General features: G+C 43.1%; 1 protein-coding gene and 1 non-coding gene across 2 annotated transcripts; one reads left to right on the top strand and one right to left on the bottom strand.

Moving 5' to 3' along the window:
- Nucleotides 1-15,938: 15,938 nt before the first annotated feature.
- LOC128595012 (U6 spliceosomal RNA) lies at nucleotides 15,939-16,045 on the bottom strand. The gene has a single exon (XR_008382708.1). It is a non-coding gene; the product is annotated as a U6 spliceosomal RNA (small nuclear RNA).
- Nucleotides 16,046-21,380: 5,335 nt separating this feature from the next.
- On the top strand, nucleotides 21,381-23,552 carry LOC128594504 (bromodomain-containing protein 7). The gene has a single exon (XM_053603364.1). The coding sequence runs from the start codon at nucleotides 21,485-21,487 to the stop codon at nucleotides 23,438-23,440; it is 1,956 nt and encodes a 651-aa protein (XP_053459339.1). The 5' UTR covers nucleotides 21,381-21,484; the 3' UTR covers nucleotides 23,441-23,552.
- Nucleotides 23,553-23,804: the final 252 nt, after the last annotated feature.

The following is a 23,804-nucleotide window of genomic DNA, read 5'->3' as shown; positions in this document are numbered from 1 at the left end:
TCCCCTCTTCAAATCACATTTGTCTTATATCCCATTTTCAACTTTTTGCACTTGGGAATCTGATATGATCAGTGTCTGAAGAATAGGATTTATTATTTTTTTATTAAGTCGTTTGTACATACATCATAAACACATTTCATTATGGGATTCAATGTGTTGATTATTTGTACAAATTGGAGTGCTTACATCCTACTCATCAACATAGCTTTCACCTCATTTAGCATAGGATTTATTATAAAGTATCTATAAGAAGGAAAATTCTAACCTATGAATTCTACTTCTCATTATCATATATTTAAAGGTTCAGGAACTTCCAGTTATTTAGAAGTGAAGAATAAAATGCTAGAGGTTTTATTTATTTGCTTGAATTAGTATGCCTATTCCTATGACAATTATTATATTATTCCTGAATTCGAAACAGTAACCAGATTGTTTTTTCTTTTCTTTTCTTTTCTTTCTTTTTCTTTTTCTTCTTTTTTTTTGAGACAGAGTCTCACTATGTCACCCCTTGGTAGAGTGCTGTGGCATCACAGCTCACAGCAATCTCAAATTTGGGCTTAAGTGATTCTTTTGCTTCAGCCTTCCAAGTAGCTGGGACTACAGGCTATTTTTTATTGCAGTTGCCATTTTTGTTTAGCTGTCCTGGGCGGGGTTCGAACCTGCCACCCTTGATGTATGTGGCTTGTGCTGTCACCACTGTGCCGACCCCCACATTATGTTTTTAGTGAGTAAAATACTTATTTCACCACAGAAATTGGCTCAATGAATGCTAATAGGCTGCTAGGTTCTCTTCCTTTCTGAAAGGCCACACGTTGAAGTCCCAACCAAGAACTTTTCACAGTGTAAGAGTTAAAGGGCCAGTCTATCAACCGGCAGTTCCTGGTAACTAGTATCAATGGTTACTGATATCAATGGTTATCCCGTGCCGGATGCTGCCGAGGACTTGTCATCTGTTATCTCAGATTCATTTTTCACAGCAGCTTTATAATATACTTATTATTATCTTTGTCATTATTATTTCCAGGTCATGAAAGTGAGCCTCAGGGAAGTTAAATCACTTGCCATCACCCACCTAACTAGGAAATAGAGAGATGCAGCCAAAGCTCTGCCGAGCCCACAGCCCTTGTTCTCTTCCTTAGATCCTCTTATCTCATGAGAGTAGAAATTCGATAAGCCAAGTAGGGGCAATAGTGGGTTTTTATCAGAGCTCTTCAAGGCTCTTTAAAACACTCTACTCACAATGAAAAAGCAAATCTTTGAGCTTCCAGGCTTTCCCCTTTGATAGACTGACTAATTAAGCTTCTTAAGGATTCCACCCTCCAAGATCTGCTGGTAGGAACAAATCTCAAAGGCTGGAGGAGAAAGGGAGGGAAGAGAACATCTGACCAGTCTCATCTGAGGCTCCCTGGACCCGGAAGGGGCTGCAGATCATCCTGTGCTGCAATTATCTCAGGGCTTTGGGTTTTTTTTTTTTCAACAGCCCCGATTTTTCAACTGTCCCATTTTCACAGATTAATCTTTCAGTCTTGGTTGCACTCCAAAGTTCCTTATGTGTGTGTTCCTTCCGTTTTTTGCTTCTTTAGGATGGAATGAGGAAAGACCACAGTCCCGGCTTACCACCAGGTAGGTCAGAGGCGGTAAAGTGAGTTCCTTCAGGGTAGAGCCTGGCAGAGGGCTGGCATAATCTCACAGAGATACTGACAAACAAATAAACAAAGGAGGAATTTTTCCTTGTAGCCGTAACAAGAAAGCAAACAGAGAAGCAGCTGGAAGTGAAGAAGTCATTGGAAACTGCTCCTGCTGTTACACAGCCCGGCTGGCCTTAAAGGTGGAAGAATCCAGCATTCTACCGGCTCTGCACAAGGCTGTAAAAATCGCCTTCAGCACAGTGGGGAGGAATGTAGGGTTTGTCTCCAGGCCTTCGTGCCACGCCCCTGACCTACAGTGTTGCAGTATCCGTGACCAAGTGAGAAGGGCTTTCTTGCCCTTGTATTTTCCTGCAGGGAAAATTCACCTTTGACCAGTGAAGTAGGGAAATCCTCTAGGACTAATTGAGTGTTGAATGCTTATTTCCTCTTGCACAGGTCTATGGCATGTATTTTTTTTCTTCCCAATTATACCTGATGAATTACATATTCAAACAAGCACTTGATGAGGCCCCTTCCCATTCTCAACACTGTCAAATGCCAACGTTTTGGCTTCCTGCACGTATTTTACTTACTTCCTTTACCCAGGAAGCTCTGCTTTTGGGCCAAACAACACTCATGTGCTATTCAAGCTCAGAGGAACGCTAGAGAATCACTGTAATTTTAACAATAATAACGAAGATTTAGTGGATGCTTGCTATCGGCCAAGACTTATGTTAAAATTTTTGTATTTTATTATTTCATTGAAACTCCATATAATCCTAACTATCTCCACGTAATGGAAGAGTGGACTGAGACTAAGGGGCTTAAAAAACTTCCCCAAGTCCCTCTTCCAGCCCAACGTGGCAGAATCATTGCTTAATACTTTTTCACCCTCTGGATGTAACAGTCACATGGAAAAGTTGAATGGCTGCCTAAAGTTGCTTCGTTCTGCTGTTAATTGACTGAAGCCCACGAGTCTCTGAAATTTAGAGCAATGAAGGTATAAACAGTTAGATGTCTCCTAAGGATGGGGCAACATCCTGAGAAATGTGGTGTTAGACAATTTCATCATGTTGTGTGATGCCGCAGCCTGCCGCACACCTGGGCTGCATGGTGTGGCCTGCTGCTCTTGGGCTACAACCCTGTATAGCAGGTTACTGTACTCAACACTGTCAGCAAATGGAACACAGTGGGATTTATGTAACTAAACATGGCTAAACAGAAAAGGTACAGTAAAAATACTGTGTTGTCATTTTATAGGACCAGCCCCTTTATGTGGCCGGGCATTGACTAAAATGTTAAGTGGCACAGGAATACAACGATGGATCTTAGGCTGAGGTGAAAAGGCTGGGGACGCTGTCTGGCTCCTTCCATAACTGAATCACCTAGGTCACTTCTTCAAAAGTGTTCATGTGTGGGAAACTGATTTTCACAGCTGATGATGCCAACAACACCCCAGTATCCATTCACTCACACCAGTACTTACTCACAATAGAGAGGTTAACAAATAGGACTCTTCCCTGGCCCTCTTTTTTTTAAATTTTTTTATTAATATTAAATCATAGCTGTGTACATTAATGCGAGCATGGGGCACCATACATTGGTTTTATAAACAGTTTGACACATTTTCATTACATTGGTTAACATAGCCTTCCTGGCATTTTCTTAGGTACTGTGTTAAGACAATTATATTCTACATATACTAAGTTTCACATGTACCCTTGTAAGATGCACCGCAGGTGTAATCCCACCAATCACCCTCCCTCCTCCCATACGCCCCCCTTCCCCCTATTCATAAGTTATAACTGGGTTATAGCTTTCATGTGAAAGCAATAAATTAGTTTCATAGTAGGGCTGAGTACATTGCATACATTTTCTTCCATTCTTGAGATCTTTTACTAAGAAGAATATGTTCCAGCTCCATCCATGTAAACATGAAAGAGGTAAAGTCTCCATCTTTCTTTAAGGCTGCATAATATTTCATAGTATACATATACCACAATTTATTAATCCATTCGTGGATCGATGGGCACTTGGGCTTTTTCCATGACTTAGCAATTATGAATTGGGCTGCAGTAAACATTCTGGTACAAGTATCTTTGTTATAATGTGATTTTTGGTCTTCTGGGTATATACCTAGTAGAGGAATTATAGGATTGAATGGCAGATCTATTTTTAGATCTCTAAGTGTTCTGCAAACATCTTTCCAAAAGGAATGTATTAATTTGCATTCCCACCAGCAGTGTAGAAGTGTTCCCTTTTCTCCACATCCACGCCAACATCTCTGGTCTTGGGATTTTGTGATATGGGCTAATCTTACTGGAGTTAGATGGTATCTCAAAGTAGTTTTGATTTTCATTTCTCTGATGATTAAAAATAATAAGCATTTTTTCATACGTCTGTAGGCCGTGCACCTGTCTTCTTCAGAGAAGTTTCTCTTCAAGTCCCTTGCCCAGCCTGCGATGGGATCACTTGTTCTTTTCTTGCTTATACGTTTGAGGTCTCTGTGGATTCTGGCTATTAAACCTTTGTTGGAGACATAACCTGCAAATATCTTCTCCCAATCTAAGGGCTGTTTGCTTGCTTTACTTACTGTGTTCTTGGCTGTGCAGAAGCTTTTTAGTTTGATCAGGTCCCAGTAGTGTATTTTTGAAGCTGCTTCAATTGCCCGGGGGGTCCTCCTCATAAAATACTCGCCCAGACCAATTTCTCCAAGGGTTTTCCCTGCACTCTTTTCTAGTATTTTTATAGTTTCATGTCTTAAGTTTAAATCTTTAATCCAGTGAGAGTCTGTCTTAGTTAATGGTGAAAGATGTGGGTCCAGTTTCAGTCTTCTACAGGTTGTCAGCCAGTTCACCCGGCACCATTTGTTAAATAGGGAATCTTTTCCCCACTGAATGTTTTTAATTGTCTTGTCAAAGATCAAATAACGGTAAGTAGCTGGATTCATCTCTTGGTTCTCTATTCTGTTCCAGACATCTTCTTCTCTGTTTTTGTGCCAGTACCATGCTGTTTTGATCACTATCGATTTGTAGTATAGTCTGAGGTCTGGTAGCATGGTTCCTCCTGCTTTATTTTTATTTCTGAGTAATGTCTTGGCTATTTGAGGTTTTTTATGATTCCATATAAAATGAAGTATTATTTTTTCAAGATCTTTAAAGTATGACAGTGGAGCTTTAATAGGGATTTCATTAAAATTGTATATTGCTTTGGGTAGTATGGACATTTTAACAATGTTGATTCTGCTTAGCCATGAGCATGGTATGTTTTTCCATTTGTTAACATTTTCAGCTATTTCTTTTCTTAGAATTTCATAGTTCTCTTTATAGAGATGTTTCACGTCCTTTGTTAGATAAACTCCCAAATATTTCATCTTCTTTGGCACTACTGTGAATGGAATAGAGTCCTTAACTGTTTTTTTAGCTTGACTATTGCTGGTATATATAAAGGCTACCGATTTATGAATGTTGATTTTGTAACCTGAGACGCTGCTGTATTCCTCTTCCTTGGTCCTCTTACACATCCTTTCCTCCAACCCTTCCCCCATCTGCTAAAAACAATTTTGTCTGTTTCTGCTTCTTCAGGCTGGTGAGGGAAATGCAGTTTTCCTTTGTTCACATCTGGCTTTTGTGATGCAGAAAAGAAAAAAGGCGTGTTGAGAGTGAGGATTAGTGGAAGAAGTTCATGAAGGACAACAGGTGTAAGACACCTGGAGAGAAGAGGGCAGGGACTTCAAGAGGGGTTTCTGAGGATTGTGAATCCGACCTCCTGAAATGTTCTCAAGAGATGCAATAGTGATTGCAATGACTTTCCTTGTCATTTGGTAAGTACCCATTGTTCCTCTGAACAGGAGAGCAAGTCAAAAGTAGGTCACACAGAACCCTGGTTTTTATATGAGTTGCTCATTCATTTTATAAGCATTTATTGAACACCTATTTTGTCCTAAGGATGCAAAGATAAACACGGAAAGAACTCTACCATTTAAGAATCGTATAAACATGTGCTTACCCTCCTACTTGGAATGATTGCTAGACCTTTGCCCATTTGGACTATACGCCAGTAGATCTACATTCAATAGGAAACAAAACATAACAAAACGAATTCAAGGTCCTCAGGAGGGGTATACTGTAACCCATAATACTGGAAGTGAGCTGAAAGCCAACTTAATTTAACCCCTATGTTTTACAAATAAGGAAACCAGAGTCCAGAGATTAAAGTAGCTTGCCTAGGCTCATGGGGCAGGAGGATCCCACAGGGTCCAGGGAAGAGTGCTTACATTCCCAATACCTCTCCATCTACCTCTTCTCACAGTAGGCCTCCTAGATGTTTCTGGGGTGAATCTGGGGACCATTGTATGGAATCCCATTTCACTGATCCATATTGAGAGGGGTAAGAGTTGTCAGGGGTTGGGAGAAGAGCTGGGTAGAGGCTAGAGGCTGAAAGATGGTGTACTGTCACCATGGTGAATGAGCAATGCATGTCACAGCCCTCGAGTGAGGGAGGAGAGCAGGGCCTCTTGGCTGCTCTCAGGTCCTGTGTCCCCTTGCATCCTGGTGTTGGCACCCCCTCTAAGCAGGCCAGTGGGATCTGCTCATTCCATTTACCTTTTGTTGATGGCAATGGGACCGAGGGCTAGAGATACTGCACTGTTCTGAAGAGTGCAAGCTCATTGCCTGTCTCCACAGTCCTGTCAAAGGGAATCCCACACATTGCCTGAAAACTGACAGTTGGAAAGATCAAAGACTCATCAGGATGACAATTCCTTCTGATGATTTATCAGATGTTTGGGTTTGTCCGGGTGAGGAAAGAAATGAAAGTTCTGCTTGAGATGCCACCAAAGTGCTGCCTGTGTGGCAGTGGCACGCAGGATGGCTGGATGTGATCCCACTTGGATGGCTGGTCAATGGCGTTGTTCATTTGGCAGATGGAAAGGTGGAATTCCACTGGGTGATAAATCATCCGATTGACCTTTTTCTGTCAACCAGTAGCAAGCCTGCCACCCTCCCACAGAGCAGCTTCATCTCTGGAATGCACTGTCAAGACAAGAGAAAAATCAGGCAGAGCAGACTGTGTCATCAACAGTTGAGTCCTGGGGGCTGTGGGTCTGTGGAGGTCTGGCAACTAGGTGGGGTGAGCAGGTGCTTTGTTTTCTGGTGAACAGGGTGAAGGCCAGAAGGCAGCTGAGGCTGGGCTTGGGCTCTGGGTCCTGGTCACCTCCACCTACTACACAGGGGCCAATGGTTCTCTGGGCCAGCGTGGACGACCATGGCCCCAGCCTTTCCTTCTTCTCTCCCAGAAATGCAACCCACACTATGAATTTACTTTGTGATCTTGAAAAGCCATTCAACTTCTCTGACACTCCATTTCTTCATCTATCAATAATTTTCTCTGTCCAGACATAACAGACCATTTTGGTCTCCACAGTGTAGTTTGTGCCACCCTCTGCCCACATTCCCATCAGAATTTCTGGGGACTTCTATTTAAAATATGTATTCTTAGATCCCATGCCAAGAAATTCTGATTTAATGGGGCTGGGTGGGCCTGGGTATCCAAATTTTTAACATAGCCCAAAGAACACACTTTCACTCATTTTTCCTCTCTAAATCCATGTCTTACTGTGTTGATTTCTAATTATTTCACTCATATATGCCTGTTAGTTTTGAGCAGCGTGCAAGCACCAATAAAAGTCAGCACCATATATATTTTTTTACTTTTCCAAAATCACCCTGCAGTGGAGGGTGATTGTGAAAGGACATGAGGAAAATTTCTGGGGTGGCAGAAATATTAGGGTGTAGGTTCGTATTGGCATATACATTTGTCAGCATTCATTGAATCGTAACATTAAGATCTGTGCATTTCATAGCCTCGAAGTTATACCTTAAATAAAAAAATATTAATTACATGGATGGAGCTGGAACATATTCTTCTCAGTAAAGTATCTCAAGTATGGAAGAAAAAGTATCCAATGTACTCAGCCCTACTATAAAACTAATTTATGGCTTTCATAGAAAAGCTATAACCCAGTTATAACCTAAGAATATGGGGAAGGGGGAGAGGGAGGGAAGACAGAAAGGAGGATGGGTGGAGGGAGGGTGATTGGTGGGATTATACCTGCAGTGCATCTTACAAGGGTACATGTGAAACTTAGTAAATGTAGAATATAAATGTCTTAACACTGTAACTAAGAAAATGCCAGGAAGGCTATGTTAACCAGTGTGATGAAAATGTGTCAAACGGTCTATAAAACCAGTGTATGGTGCCCCATGAGCACATTAATGTACACAGCTGTGATGTAATAATAAAAAAAATAAAATAAAATAAATGCAGTGAGAAAAAAGTATTAATAGAAAAGTAGAAAAAAACAGCTCACAATTTTCCTATAGATAACACAAAGGCATTTGTCATGAATCAGAAATGCTTTGTTTGTGGGACAGTGTCAGCAGTCATGAACAATTTCTTTCTAAACTAAACTGTTTCCTACCCTCCCCACCAGGGGCAAGGTAAAACCATTTGTAGGTTCAGCAAGTGGAGTGGGGACAGGCCAAGGCACCACCATGACTCAGGGAAGCTGCCCTGGAGAAGCTGTCTGTCCCCATTCTTCTTGCACTAGACAGGCCTGAGGCTTAAACTTAAGATTTGTAAACAAGCAGTCCTAACTCCTCTCTGCCCCACCCTCGGCTCTCACCACAATAAAACTGTGAAGACGGCTGGGGCTTCATTCCAGACGTTTCCTGAAGTCTTTCATAAATCAAAATGCGCATTCATTCATTCATTCCACTTTAATTCAGCATCTCTGTAGCAGGCACTGGACTGGGCACTGCAGTGGCTGAGATGAGTGACCCACAGTTTCCGTTTAGATCCTCATGGTCAAGTGAGGGGCCAGCTAAGTCAATATATGGTCTTGGGACTGGATTTGAACCGTCTGTCCCCAGGTCCACTGAGCCTGTGACCTGAGATGAGGAACACAGCACTCCTACAGGGTGGGGAGGGAGGGGCACATGTGGGGCTGAGGAGTGAGAGTAGGTGGTGGTGGTGGGAGCATTCTAAGAAGAGTTGGGGAGAGTGGTAAAAGAGGCCTCATAAAGGGCTAGAACAGGAATTGTGCCACATGTTGGGGAGTCTGGACTTAATTCTGAAGTACTAAAAGTCTTAGTTTTATTTCTTTAAATACAGATAAGCTTTGTATTTTATTTTCCTCTTTTTTTGTTAACCTAAGGAGGCGCATGGCAATTTCTAGCACTCTTCTCCACCCCACAGTGGAGATGATTCCAAGTCTGGGGCTGGACACCTTGGGCACCTCCTTCTTCCCCACTCCTCCTCAGGCAATGAGGAAACCCACAGGCTCGGCATGTGGATCTCAGGTTCTTCCACTGTCACAACTGAATCCTTATTGCCCACAATTATACCTGGAACTGCTAAACTTCTTACCATTGCTAATAACTTCCTGGCTGGCTTGTTAAATAATAGGTTCCACCTGTTTAACCAGCTGGAATGTATGGTAAGCTCGCACCCAACCCAAGGTGGTTTTCCTGGCGACCTCAACCACACCAAAGACAGCTGAGAGTAACATTTCCAAATGTACAAAGTCAATGTCATTAAACTCACACGCTATACCTTACTGTGAAATACTTGGTTCTTTAAGCCTTCATTTGGAGGCCACATAAACCACACGTTAAACACAACCTGACTGAACATGGTATTTCCCATTTTCAGCTTATTCAGGCAGATTAGAAATGACAGCTGAAAGTGAGGGAAAGACACACTCCATAGCAAGTAGCAGGAGAATTCAAGGGCACAGCCACCTGCGTCTACTGAGGAGAGGAACAAAAGGTCTCAATACCTCCCTTTCACCCTTGGGACCATTCTCTCCAGTGGAGCAAAAATTTTCATTGTTCCAGTGAAAAAACTATTTCAACAGCCATCATGTTAAAGGCTTCTCATACTTGGTTCTCTGTTTAATTAATAGGGCAGGTGCACATGTGATATGGTTCAAAAAAAAAAAATCTATCTAAATGCATATAAGCTAGGGGCAGTGGCTGATGCCTGTATCTCAGTGACTCCAGAGGCGGAGGGGGGAGGATCACTTGAGGCCAGGAATTTGGGATCAGCCTGGGGAATAGTGAGACCTGGTCTCTACAAAAAATAGAAAAATTAGCTAGGTGTTGTGACAGGCAACTGTAGCCTCTGCTATTCAGGAGACTGAAGCAGAAGGACCCCTTGAGCCCAGAAGTTTGAGGCAGAGCAACACTCCATCTCTGAAAAAAGAAAAGGTTACAATATAAGCATGTTTGATGCACCAGGGATTGTATTACAATTATCTGGAAATTTTGTTTATGAGGACTATGTCACCCTCTAACAGTACAAACAAATGAAGCGTTTTTGTGTTTATACATTACACTGTAATTAGATGCTGTAGCTGAAATGGCCTTTCCAGCTAACCATTTAGAATAACTAAAGGCAAATCTAAGGAATAACCAAATAACCAAACTAAACCTTTTCATTTCCATAATATCAACTTCCCTCCTCCGTGGGTAATAAAGTGCTTAGCAAAGGGCTCCTCTATAAACTCTTTTTACATTAAGGGTGTGAAGTTCAGTGAGGCTGAGACCCAGGAGTGTCTCCCGACACCTGGAAGGAGACACTCATTTGCTCCCTTGGGACAGTGCTGGGCATGGCTGAGTGCCGCATTAGCTGTCCAGCAGCTATTCTCAAGGGAATATTATGACCCATCCCTGTTACAGGAGCATCCAGGCCAATGAGACAGCCAACTGCTTTGGGTGAGAATTCCTACACAAATTGTTGCAATTGATCTCAGTGTGTGGAAATAATATAGTTGGTCACTGTTCTTGTTGCTGTGCAAATTTATAGCACTAACACATTTCCATATGAAGAGAATGAGAAGACGTGTATGTTCCAGGTGTGAATTCAACCCTCCTGGCAATCACAATCTCAGGAATCTCAAATGTAGATGGAGGCTTCAGTTCACCCTATTTGCTGGGCACCTGCTTCGCCAACCTTCCAGCTGGCTGGCATGTTCGTGGCCTCCCTGTTGTCGGCAGGAGCTGGGGATGTGTTTGGCTTATAGCTGATTGTAACTAATTATTAACTCTGCGGGCAGATTATTGTTTTATGTTGATAGCATTGCAGGGGGCTTTGAGATGCCGCAGCTTGATAGAACCTTCTGAGGCTGTTCTCCTGGGGCTCCCCGGAAGCCACCTGCACAGTGGCCTCATACTAGGACTGACCCAGTTTCCAGAGGAGGAAAAGCTTTGCAGAGGAGAGCCAGGGGAGCTCCCTCTCCTCAGTCTGGCTTCCTGAGCTAACACCAGGAAGCTCCAGCGGCCAAAATCCTTTAGGCAACAAGGTTCGGATTTCATATAGGCTGTCCGGTTCAGAGAAAAGCAACTTGTTCATGTATATTTTGGACCACTTCTTTGGGCTGCCTGAGGGCACCTTGCAATCTATTGTGCAACCTGTTTGTGGTGGAGAGTTAGGGAAGAACTGCTCCGGAAAGGGTCCAAAGTCAGTTATCTGAGACTGTACTGCAAGCCCTTTAGGGGCTGATTCCGTATGGACTGTAGGATGTAAAGAGGAGGTTGGGGGCCTCTGGAGGTCTAAGAGACATGCTTCAGCCCTGTTGCTCTTAGGAGCAGTTGAGCGAGGCAAACGAGACTAAACCCTAGGAAGCTTGACCCCCTTGATTGTACACACTTGTCATTTTGGGTCTACAATAAAGATCATCATCTAGTAATTTTTGACTTGTTCATAATTTCTACACATTCAACGTTAATTAATACGCAAGGCACCAGACCGGGGTAAGCACTGCCGTGAAAGTAGGCCACCTTTCGGCAGCCCAGGGCTGATGCTTGGAGCTGTGTGCCAGCAGGGCCATCCCTCTATCCCCTCTACCCAGCTGTTTAGGGTTTCTCTTCACTCTTCAAACAATCCCCAACCCTGGGAAAACAAAGACTGCTCATAGGAAAAGAACCCAGATGTAGTCCACTCACACTAATAAGGCCAATATATTATCCTTCCCAACAATATCGGAAGGATTATTATTCTATTAGAGGAAAGAAGTTTCAAGTCAAAGTTTTGAGGGGAGTGGAACATGTATTGAATGCCTACTATGCTTCAGTTGTCATGCTATGACATAATCAAATTTAATCTTCAAAAGCAGCTCTGGGAGGAGGCCGTTCCATATTCATGTTACTGAGGAAAGTAACCTCTTTGGAGGTACATAGCGGCTACAGACTGAAACAGCTTCTGGATGTAATTGTAAGGCCTCTGGGTCAGCAGAATCCAGGATTACAGGGCGGCATCTCAGAATCAAGACCAGGAGATAGGGCAGCTGAGCGAGCGAGACTCCGGAATGCTCGGCCTTTCCCAGCTTTGGTCAGAGCAGTGCTGAGTGTATTCATTTTCTACACCAGATTTCAGGAAAGCTTCTGCATTAAGAAATAAACTGAAAAATTCAAAATATTTTCTTTCAAAATAACTTCTTCGGCAAAGAAATACCTCTTTTGGAGGTAGTTACAGGGTGTGCCATGGTCACATTTGCTTTCTGGAATGTCACCCAAGGCTGTGTAGAGCATGAGCCTAGAAGCAACTCTCCCCACTAAGGCAGCAGCTCAGGGATGGAGACAGAGAACAGGCATGAGATGTGTCCCTGAGGTTGGCCTTCGAGACCCCAGTGACCCCAGGCATGATCTTGGACCAATAGCCTCAGTGTCACTGGATTGTGAAAGATGCAAACTCTCGGGTCCCATCGCAGGTCTACTGAACAGATCTGCGTTTTGACCAGATCACCGAGTGATTCGTACGCCCCTTGAAATTCAGAGGCCCTGCTTCTGATTACTTGCCTGGTGAGGCGGACAGAGAAAAGAATGTACAATGATACTGACCCTGTGGCCACAAAATAAGGGAAAAGGATAGGGCAACCTAAGGGAGAAAAGAGGGCTTTCCTCTCCCCTGTTTGGTGGGTATGGTAAGGGTCTTCTGGTCCCCAACTTCTACCTAAATAGCTGTCTGACAAATAATGTTGTTGGTTGTTAAGGTTCTGTTTGCTTTCTTGTTGCAGGGCAGGATGTTATTTCATTATAATGTTGATGAGGAAAGAATTTGATTCCTAGACAGGCTGCTGTCTGGGTGGGGTCTGCACGTTCTCCCCGTGTCTGGGTGGGTTTTCTCTGGGTGCTGCAGTTTCCTCCCACATCCCCAACTGTGCCTGTTAGGTGAACTAGTGTTTCCCCACTCCCAGTGTGTGTGGGTGCAGGTGTGTATGTGAGCACAAGCCCTGTGACAGGCTGGCATCCTGTCCAGGACTGGTGCCCACCTTGTATCCTGAGCATAGGGACAGATTCTGGCCACCTGCTACTCTGAACTGCGATAATTGGGTAAATAATTATCTTACTTGTTTTTATTAATCTTTCTTAAATATACGTATAGCTCCTGCTTATTTTAATGTTTATTATTAGAAGTGTTTTCTGTGCCCAGAAATACACCAGTGGGAATGTAACCTTTGTTGGAAAATTGGCTTCCTCAGACGTCATTTTGCTGAAAGTGGCTGATTCCAAGAACGTGTCTATAACATTAAGTGATGACTTTACTGTCTTGTTCTTTTCTCTTGGTGCAGATTTCTTCAAGCATCCCGGGCCACCCCCCCTGCTTTTGAGTGTCCTACTAAATTGGCTCATTGTAAATCTAGACTATCCTGGCTTGACTTTCTTTTTCTCTCCCTGTCACTTTCACGTCTAATGTTTGACCCTCTCTGGGTTTGCTAGCCTATGGTGCTGGTGGACTCACAGTGCTCTTTAAAGACACATTTCAGTATTAATAGAGTTTGTTCCTTAATTCAAAGCCGTTAGAGATGGGTCTATTTCAAGTACCAGTGAATGAGAAAACATTTAGAGGCACATGGTCTTTAAGACCCCCAACCTGTCCCAGAGTGGATGGCCTGTCTCCCATTGTGGTTTCATATGTAACTGGCACTCCTGAGTTTCTCAACCTCAGAGAACTGTGTGCATTTCTACCTCTTTGCATCTTTTCCCTTAGTGCTCTGTCTGCCTGGAATGCTCTGCTCCAGCTCCCCTGCTGCCTTCAGGATGCCCCCACCTGTGTGGTCCCCAGGGGCACCGTGCCATCCAGCCTGCTATCACACTGAACTCCAATCGTTGATTTACATGTCCCTCCCACACTGGATTCTGTGTCTTTTCATCTTTACACCCTCAAAGCATAACAGAGTGCCTAGCTCATACCAGAGGCATAATAAATATTTGTCCAGTGAGTCAGTAGAAGACTGTGTGGCTGTGGATGAGGCTGGCTCCAGCAGGTGGGTTGGGGGAGCTGAAGAGTAGCGCCTGGAGCAGTGAAGACGTGTCATTAGAACTCCTGAACTTCTAGACTTGTACTGCGATGGGGGCGCTCCTCTTTATAGTGACACGGTTTTCAAGTATCTCTGAATTGCTTGAAATACCCTAACGGGCCCTTTGTAATGAATGTAAACTAGAACATTCCTCCCCACCTTAACTTTATGAGCAAGCATTGCAACCTGCCCAGTGTAATTTCCCCTGAAAAGCTTGCACAGCACTGAGTAAAGTGGGTTTGGTCATTTTTATTGGTGTTTTATCTTGAGTTGCAGAGGTAGTTTTTGTAAGCTTTGACTTGCTGTACACTTAGAGCCCAGGGAACAATAGATTTACCCTTCCCCTAAATCCACTGCATCGCCTCTGTTCGCTGAGGGATTCCCAGCCTTAAGAAATGATACACCCCTACACAGTCTAGCTAAGCCCCCAGACAAAGTCCAGGACAAAACAAGGAATGTCAAGAATACTAAAGCAAGATTACACTTCTATTGTAGCTTCAAACTCAGAAGACGCATTCCTTCCTACCTGGGCTTAAATCACCTTTCAACAGAAGAAGGAAACAAAGACAGACCCCTGGGAGCAGAGACCGATGGAGCATGTGCTTACATGAATGGCACATGGGCATGCTCAGTTGTTGTTTCTTGTAAATCCTTTGTTGTTGCAAACAGAGACTATGATATGATCCTGACTGGCAAACGGGCCTAGCCATTTATCATTTTATTCTCCTGCACTGACGATCCTCGGAACACAGTCTACTGATCTCCCTTTCCTTTCCCTTCATCCTTTGTACACACACCTCTGAAATTTAGTTCTGACCCTTCGCACTCCCAATCCACACAGTGGCCATCTCTCTTTCTCATTTTAACTCTCTGTTTTGCCATACTACTACTTAAAATGTTGTTTCTCTGTCCCTTCTGAGAACGCCACAGTTGTAGCTGGTGGGAAGTTGTACATAGTTACACATTAGTTTTCTCTGGTCATCTCCCCATATATACTGAAGAACACGGAGAGTGTCCACTTGGAAAAGATATCCCAAATTTATTTGGAGCCCTTTCTATTCCTTCCCAGGGAAACACTAGTTAGCTCACCAGAAATCATAAGTGAGCCATCCATGTGGATCAAGGTCATGGTTCTTGCTCCCATGCAGAAGGGCTGTAGCTGTCCCCTTTCCAACACTGGGGTGGGATGCCCCAATTTCATGCCCTGATTACCTGAATTTGATGGTTTACACATGGCCACGATGGAGACAATCTGAAGATGCTTGGAGATCCTGGAAGTGATGCCCCTTGAAAGAAAGGAGGCATTAAGACACGCTTTGCCCCTTTCACAACATCTCTTAGAGCCTATTCCAACTTTAGTTGTGCCTCCTTTGACTGGATTTCTTCTGGTGTCTGCTATATTTTTGCCAATTCCCACAATATTACTTCAACTAGAATCTAAGATTGATGTATACAAGGTAAAGTATGTCTGCAATGATAAATATTTTTTTTTTCTTTTTTTTGTAGAGACGGAGTCTCACTGTACTGCCCTCGGTAGAGAGCCGTGGCGTCACACAACTCACAGCAACCTCTAATTCTTGGGCTTAGGCGATTCTCTTGCCTCAGCCTCCCGAGCAACTGGGACCACAGGCGCCCGCCACAACGCCCGGCTATTTTTTGGTTGCAGTTTGGCCGGGGCTGGGTTTGAACCCGCCACCCTCGGCATATGGGGCCGGCGCCCTACTCACTGAGCCACAGGCGCCGCCCAATGATAAATAATTTTTTAAGATTCATGACCTGTTGTGAACTGTACTTGGGTTAATCAAAGTAGCTTTCACCCAGAAGCCAGTGTCTGGCTGTGATACGATCATGGCAAAGCAACTTCTTTTTTTTTTATTATTAAATCATAGCTGTGCACATTAATGCCATCATGGGTCACCATACACTGGTTTTATAGACCATTTGACATGAAAAATATGGAATGATTCGCAAATTTGCATGTCATTCTTGCGCAGGGGCCATGCTAATCTTCTCTGTATCGTTCCAATTTTAGTATATGTGCTGCCGAAGCGAGCACGCCAAGCAACAACTTTGAACCTTGTTATATTATGTGTTCCATTTACTATGGAGTAACCAAGAAAAAGGTAAAAATAAAATGTCACCCTCAAATTAACAATGCATTAATTATAGCTTAGTGACAAGGGAAGATTTTTCTTTTTTAATGTCTGCAAAAGGAAATCAAATACAGAGGGTGCCAAAAAAATGTATACACATTTTTCAGAACAGAAAATTCTATTGAATTGGTCATCCTCAAGTCACATTTGACTTCTGCAATTATAAATGTGACTTGCATTCATCTTTTGTTATCAGTATTTATCGAGTATTATAATTTTAATATAATTTTTTCCTTTCCTAAAATGTGTATACATTTCTGGCATCCCCTGTCTATTACATTGGGACTTTATTTCATTTTAAAAAATCATAGGGGTCACACCGTGCATTTAAAGCCACATAAGGTAAAGAACATTACTACTTGCTCTGATTCTTTTTTCCTTTCTTCTTTTTTTTTTTCTTTTTTTGTAGAGACAGAGTCTCACTTTATGGCCCTCGGTAGAGTGCCGTGGCGTCACACAGCTCACAGCAACCTCCAACTCCTGGGCTTAAATGATTCTCTTGCCTCAGCCTCCCGAGTAGCTGGGACTACAGGCACCCACCACAACGCCCAGCTATTTTTTGGTTGCAGTTTGGCAGGGGCTGGGCTTGAACCTGCCACCCTCGGTATATGGGGCCGGTGCCCTACCGACTGAGCCACAGGCGCCGCCCCTTTCTTCTTTTTTAATGTTTGTGTGTATGTGTTGTTTTGCTGTCTGGAAGATGACAAATTGTATACTTCAGCAACATAAATTACCTGAACAATTCACTGGAGGCGTTCCCAGCAGAAAGGCCATGCCGCTCCTGTGTTTCCCCCTGTGCTGCTGTGAGAACACTGCGTTCCCTCGGGAGCCTGGTGAGGCCTGGCCAGGCTAAATTATTTTCACATGCATGGTCCACTGCTTAGATACCTAAGAGGCAGTGCTTTTTCTCCCACTCTGTCTCAGAATGGGCGCACATTCTTGTGCCAGCCCCTCTGTCCTGCTGTTCTGCCTCTAGTGATGTTTGGTATTGGATAATTCAGGGAAGAGAGATCATCAGTTATGCACCTGGACAATTATAAAATAAATGCTGTTCAGAAGATGTGAGGATTTTTATAAATTCTACCCTGTGATCAGTTCCCCCCCACCCCCCCGAAGGATACATTCTGGTTGTGTTTATCTTTGCTGACACATCTACAAATAAGATATATAAACAGTTATTAATCATCTGGCACCTTTTAAAAATAGACATGATCAACTGCCACCTAACTGGGCTATTCAAGTCTGATGTGCACTTGTCAGAGGTTCTCATGTTTTCCTTTATTCACAAGTTAAGGATGGTCAAAGGCTCAGACAAGGTCTTGGCCAACCCTCCACGTCTTCTGCCTGGCCGGAAGTGGTAGCCCTACCCATTTCTCCACATGCATCTCAACCGCCCTTTTCATACATGTCCTGGAAGACATAAACACATTGAGTATGCTTGGAACCTGACAAGTGGGGTTGAAATAGTCTCGATGTCTGCCTTACTGATTCAGAATATCCCAGGGCAGGCAAGAAGTAAATTGTCTGCCTTTTTCACTTGCTGTGGTCCAGTCAGTCATTCTGGCTATTCATTTGGTGTTACTCAAGTCCCAGACACTTAACATGCCCACACCAAACAAAATAGTCAATTATCACCATCGGTTTCCCCCTCAGGTGGTCACTCAGTCCCAAATCTCGCATTTCAGTGACTAATACCAGCATCTTCAGTGTGATTCTGAACACCTTGCCCTTCTTTACTTTCTCTGGTTCATGGTCATTACAACCAACCATCCCAGATCAAGTTCATATCTGGATTGAGGAAGCAGCTCTTCATCATTTACCTGCACCAGCTTTTCTGTCTTCCCTCTGCGTAGCTGCCAGCACAAGCTCCTGCAAATGCCATTGGTACAACCCATGATTCAATTAAACAGTCAGCGATTATTTAGGGTCTCCATCACCTGGCTTTCTTTTTCCTTTTCTCTTTCCTCTTATTTCTCCCCATCTCCAGTTCTATCTGCTTGCACTTAACAAGGGTCACTAAGAGGTTTGTCCTTAAATTTTTGCTTGAATCTTTTCAGCAATCTGGACTGTTCTCTCCTTCTTTCTTTGCATCTCTTCACTCTCTTTAATTAGGCTCCCGCTCTGATTACCTCTCCATCTGCTTCCCTTGACACCTGTAAGTTTTTCATCTATTGCAATTTGAGTCAATATTAAGTAATTTTGTACCTGATGATGATTTGTTCTATAATTGCTCACCAAGTACTTCTAGTGCATTTGGAAAGTACCTCAACCAGATTCCTCTCTTTTTACATGGCAGAAAACTTCTTTAATTCGGAGACTATGTCTTCTATTTTTTTTTATACCCCCTCACTATTATGCTTCTATTCAGTATTCATTCAACTGAAGTTCAAAGGCACAAGAGGGCTGCAAATACATACATAAGTGAGAAAGACAGATGCAGTTCCTGCCCTGAAGAACCAGTGTGGAGTGGGATTATAGAACTAATATCCTTGTGACATAAAGGGAAAATTAGGCTCATGTTTTCCAAAGTAACAGGAAGCATGTATGATAGCTTTGCAAGTAGCAGCCTCCAAAATTTCTTCTTGATACCTACTGGCAAGAGAAATGGGAAAATCACATTCAATTAGTTATTTTGAACAGGGATGGGATACAACAAAATTAGAAAATAACATGTCAAACATTACAGACAGGCCATCTGCCAGATTCCGTTGACCTTCTATATTCTCTCAAAATAGTAGAACCAGCCTTCTACGGGGTGGAAATGTCCAATATCTTGATCTAGGTTATGGCTATACTGTTGTGTATATATGCAAAAATTCAAGCCAGATGCAATGGCACACACTTGTAGTCCCAGCTATCTGGAAGGATCACTTGGGCTGGGAACTGGAGACCAGCCTGGGCAAAACAGAGGGACTCCATCTCCAAAATAAATAAAGAAAGGGTGGCGTCTGTGGCTCAAAGGAGTAGGGCGCTGGCCCCATATATCGGAGGTGGTGGGTTCAAACCCAGCCCCGGCCAAAAACTGCAAAAAATAAATGAACAAACAAACAAAAAGTATTAAGCTCTACCAATGTTATACCTCAATAAATAAGTTTTTAATAAAAAAAGAAAAATAGGTAGAAGAGAACAAAACCTATAAACTTGGCTTTTGGTGTGGCTTTTTTATTACCAAGAAATTCCCAAGAATCAACCATGCACAGAGCCCTAGGACTCAGGTTGGAGATTTTTTTGTGTGTGTGTGTGTGTGGTCCTGAAATGTGCACAGAGTTGTCTGAGTGGATTTTGGCTTCCTCCCGGGCATGTGAGCCTTGGCGTGAGTGATTTTTAGAATGCTGAAGGATTGGTTCAAAGCCTGAAGATCGATGAACTCTGGTTGCCCTTCAAACCACCTGGTACATTTTGAAAGAAACACCAATGTACGGATGTCCCCCCACCCTCCTCGGAGATCCTGATTCAGTAGGTCTGGGATGGGGCCCTGCATCAGTATTTTCAAAAAAGTACCCCAGGTATTTGTAATGTGCAAGTGAGAAATCAGAATCCCTAGCCAGTCTCATTCCCACTATGTAGAGTTAAGGAAATGGAATGTCACAAGCTCAAGTCACTTGCCCAAGGCAGTGCTTCTGGGCACTCATCTCAGTGCCCAGAGAGCATGTCCTGTCTACAGCCGCCTGGAGGAACCACTAGCCCCTAGGTTATGAAGGAGTGAGCGGGCAGAGCCTGAAATCAAATCCAAGTGTTTTGATTCCTAACCTCTAGTTTGTTCCGCTTCACCTCCCTTAAATGGAGACATCAGTATTTGAAACAGAAATGGCAGCTATTGCTTTAATCTAAACTTGAACTCATTAGGGCAACCCCACTGACTGGAAACATCAGAAAGAATCCATGAGGGTGGACTTTACTCTTTTCTTAATGTAAATAACATTGCCAATGACCCTCCCAGGCCTTATTTCTCATTCCCCTTCTCCCCAGCCCATCCCCATCCTCTCATTGATAAAATCTGTCACTTGGGTTAATACTTGGGACTTAAAAGACTTCACGGCATCACTCTGGCACACTTCCATATTAAAATATATTACTAACAAACACCAAAAAGAATGAAGGAAAACTTTGAAAAAGACAAATGAAGAAACTGATATATCTTGAAACAAATATTTGAGAAGGGACACTAATGAATTTTTTGTAAGCTGATTTAAGACAGGCAGCAATACATAAGCTGCCCAACTAACATGCCTTCCAGACCCTCTATAACGGTATCTTGAAATCTACATGAAACTATTTAGACATTGAATAAAATGTCTGTTTTTAATGGCTCCACTTGTGTCCACAGGAAATTCATTAATGAGATCACCATTTAGAAGGCAATGTGAGCTCAGCGCTGCTTGTAGCTCAGTAGCTAGAGCGCTGGCCACGTGCACCAGGGCTGGCAGGTTTGAACCTAACCCGGGCCTACCAAACAACAATGACAACAACAATTATAGCCAGGCTTTGTGGCGGGTGTCTATAGTCGCAGCTACTTAGGAGGCTGAAGCAAGAGAATCGCTTAAGCCCAAGAGTTTGAGGTTGCTGTGAGCTGTGACATCACGGCACTCTACCGAGGGTGATATACTGAGACTCTGTCTCAAAAAAAAAAAAGGCCAATGTGAATGACTTTCTCAGCAATCCATCCTCCAGACAGACTGAAGGTAGCAGCGTACTTGCCTAAGACTTTTTATAATTTCCTTCCTTTGAGGTAATCAGTGCAATTTCTGCATTTATCTGGGTGACTGCATTTGCTTTTAATTAGTTATATAAATCTTAGTTCAACGATTGTTACATTTTTAACACATTCACATGGTATGTCCACATACAAAAGGAAGATCCATCTATAAGGCTTTGTGTCAATACAGTTGAATAAGAGCTTATAGACGAGAGAGGGGTTTAGACTAGATCTAACCTTATTTTAAGATTGGCCAATGTGGAAATTAAATGATAACATAGCTCTGGGGCTGAATAACTCTAACTCTAGCTCTGATCTCATGTGGCGAATGGATAATGTGGAGAACATTTCTTTAGATGCTTCCATCCTTGTTTTCTGACTTACAAGGAATAGTTGTTTCATTTTCTTTTCCCAAGTAGACTCATTTTTATTCTCTGTCCTCTCCCGTCCTATCTCCTTTACAACCTCTTTATCTCCCTCATCTCCTTTATTTATCCTCTTTAATTTCTTACTTTCACTGAGGCTTTAATCTCTGCCAAAAACGTGAGCACCCCGCTCCCGCCCTCCGCTCGCCTGGCCCGGACCGGAAGCGGCGCCGCTCGGCCTGGGCCTGGCGCGGGGGGCGGGCACCGGGGCCCGGTCGGACATGGGCAAGAAGCACAAGAAGCACAAGTCGGACAAACACCTCTATGACGAATATGTGGAAAAGCCCTTGAAGCTGGTCCTGAAAGTGGGAGGGAATGAAGTCACCGAGCTCTCCACCGGCAGCTCGGGGCACGACTCCAGCCTCTTCGAAGACAAAAATGATCATGACAAACACAAGGATAGAAAGCGGAAAAAGAGAAAGAAAGGAGAGAAACAGGTTCCGGGGGAAGAAAAGGGCAGAAAACGAAGAAGAATAAAGGAGGATAAAAAGAAGCGAGATCGAGATCGCATGGAGAATGAGGCAGAAAATGACCTCCAGTGTCACGTCCCTGTGAGATTGGATTTGCCTCCTGAGAAAGCTCTCACAAGCTCTTTAGCCAAACAAGAAGAAGTAGAACAGACACCCCTTCAAGAAGCTTTGAATCAATTGATGAGACAATTGCAGAGAAAAGACCCAAGTGCTTTCTTTTCATTTCCTGTGACTGATTTTATTGCTCCTGGCTACTCCATGATCATTAAACATCCAATGGATTTTAGTACGATGAAAGAAAAGATCAAGAACAATGACTACCAGTCCATAGAGGAACTAAAGGATAACTTCAAGCTAATGTGTACTAATGCAATGATTTACAACAAACCAGAGACCATTTATTATAAAGCCGCCAAGAAGCTCTTGCACTCAGGGATGAAAATTCTTAGCCAGGAAAGAATTCAAAGCCTGAAACAGAGCATAGACTTCATGGCAGATTTGCAAAAAACTCGAAAGCAAAAAGACCGATCAGATACCTCACAGAGTGGGGAGGATGGTGGCTGCTGGCCGAGAAATAGGGAAGACTCTGGAGATGCCGAAGCACAAGCTTTCAAAAGTCCCAATAAGGAAAATAAAAAGAAAGACAAAGATATGTTTGAAGATAAGTTTAAAAGCAGTAATTTAGAAAGAGAGCAGGAGCAGATTGACCGCATGGTGAAGGAGTCTGGAGGGAAACTGACCCGGCGGCTTGTCAACAGTCAGTGTGAATTTGAGAGAAGGAAACCAGATGGAACAACAACGTTGGGACTTCTCCACCCTGTGGACCCCACAGTGGGAGAACCAGGATACTGCCCTGTGAGACTGGGAATGACAACGGGAAGACTTCAGTCTGGAGTGAACACTTTGCAGGGCTTCAAAGAGGATAAAAGGAACAAAGTAACTCCAGTGTTATACTTGAATTACGGACCCTACAGTTCGTACGCACCACATTATGACTCTACATTTGCAAATATCAGCAAGGATGATTCTGATTTAATCTATTCAACTTATGGGGAAGACTCTGATCTTCAAAGTGATTTCAGCATCCATGAGTTTTTGGCCACGTGCCAAGATTATCAGTATGTCATGGCAGATAGTTTGCTGGATGTCTTAACAAAAGGCGGGCATTCTAGAACACTGCAAGAGTTGGAGACGTCAATTCCTGAAGATGAAGGTCATGCTAGGACACTTAACCCAGCAAAGGAAATGGAGATTATAGAAATAGAGTCAGCAGGACGTCTGGACTCCAGTACTCAGGACAGGCTCACGGCACTCAAAGCAGTGACAAGCTTTGGAGCGCCAGTCGAAGTCTTTGACTCCGAAGAAGCTGAAGTGTTCCAGAAGAAACTTGATGAGACCACCAAATTGCTCAGGGAGCTCCAGGAAGCCCAGAATGAGCGTTTGAGCACCAGACCCCCTCCCAATATGATCTGTCTCTTGGGTCCCTCGTATAGAGAAATGCATCTCGCTGAACAAGTGACCAATAATCTTAAAGAACTTGCACAGCAAGTAACTCCAGGTGACATCGTAAGCATGTATGGAGTTCGGAAAGCAATGGGGATTTCCATTCCTTCCCCCGTGGTAGAAAACAACTTTGTAGATTTAACAGAAGATTTTGAAGAACCTAAAAAGGCTGATATTGCTGAGGGTGGCCCTGATGGGATGTGAAGCCAGCTGGATTTAATTATATATTATGTACATATTTTTTTCATTCTTGGAAATGCTTTTCAGAAGATATTAAATATTTGTAAATTGTGTTTTTAATTAAACTTCGGAACAGTCAATTTTAGTGTTCCAGAGGTTAGACTTACATTAGGTAATAAAGCTGAACCTGGGACTCTGAAAAAAAAAAAAAAAAAGAAAAAGAAAACAAACACAGACAGAACCAGGCCAACAAGCTGATGGTCAGTCATGCCGACCCTTCAAGCTCTCATTTATTTAATTTCTCATTTGTGCCCAAATTTCTCAACTACATTGTCCAAACTCTTCACGTTCTCCGCATCATTTGCTATCAGGAACAACTTTTTTTTTT

The sequence above is a fragment of the Nycticebus coucang genome, chromosome 9 (assembly GCF_027406575.1).
Source record: "Nycticebus coucang isolate mNycCou1 chromosome 9, mNycCou1.pri, whole genome shotgun sequence".
NCBI lineage: Eukaryota > Metazoa > Chordata > Mammalia > Primates > Lorisidae > Nycticebus > Nycticebus coucang.
The sequence above is the reverse complement of the archived record's forward strand: the minus strand, read 5'-3'. Positions and strand labels throughout refer to the sequence as shown.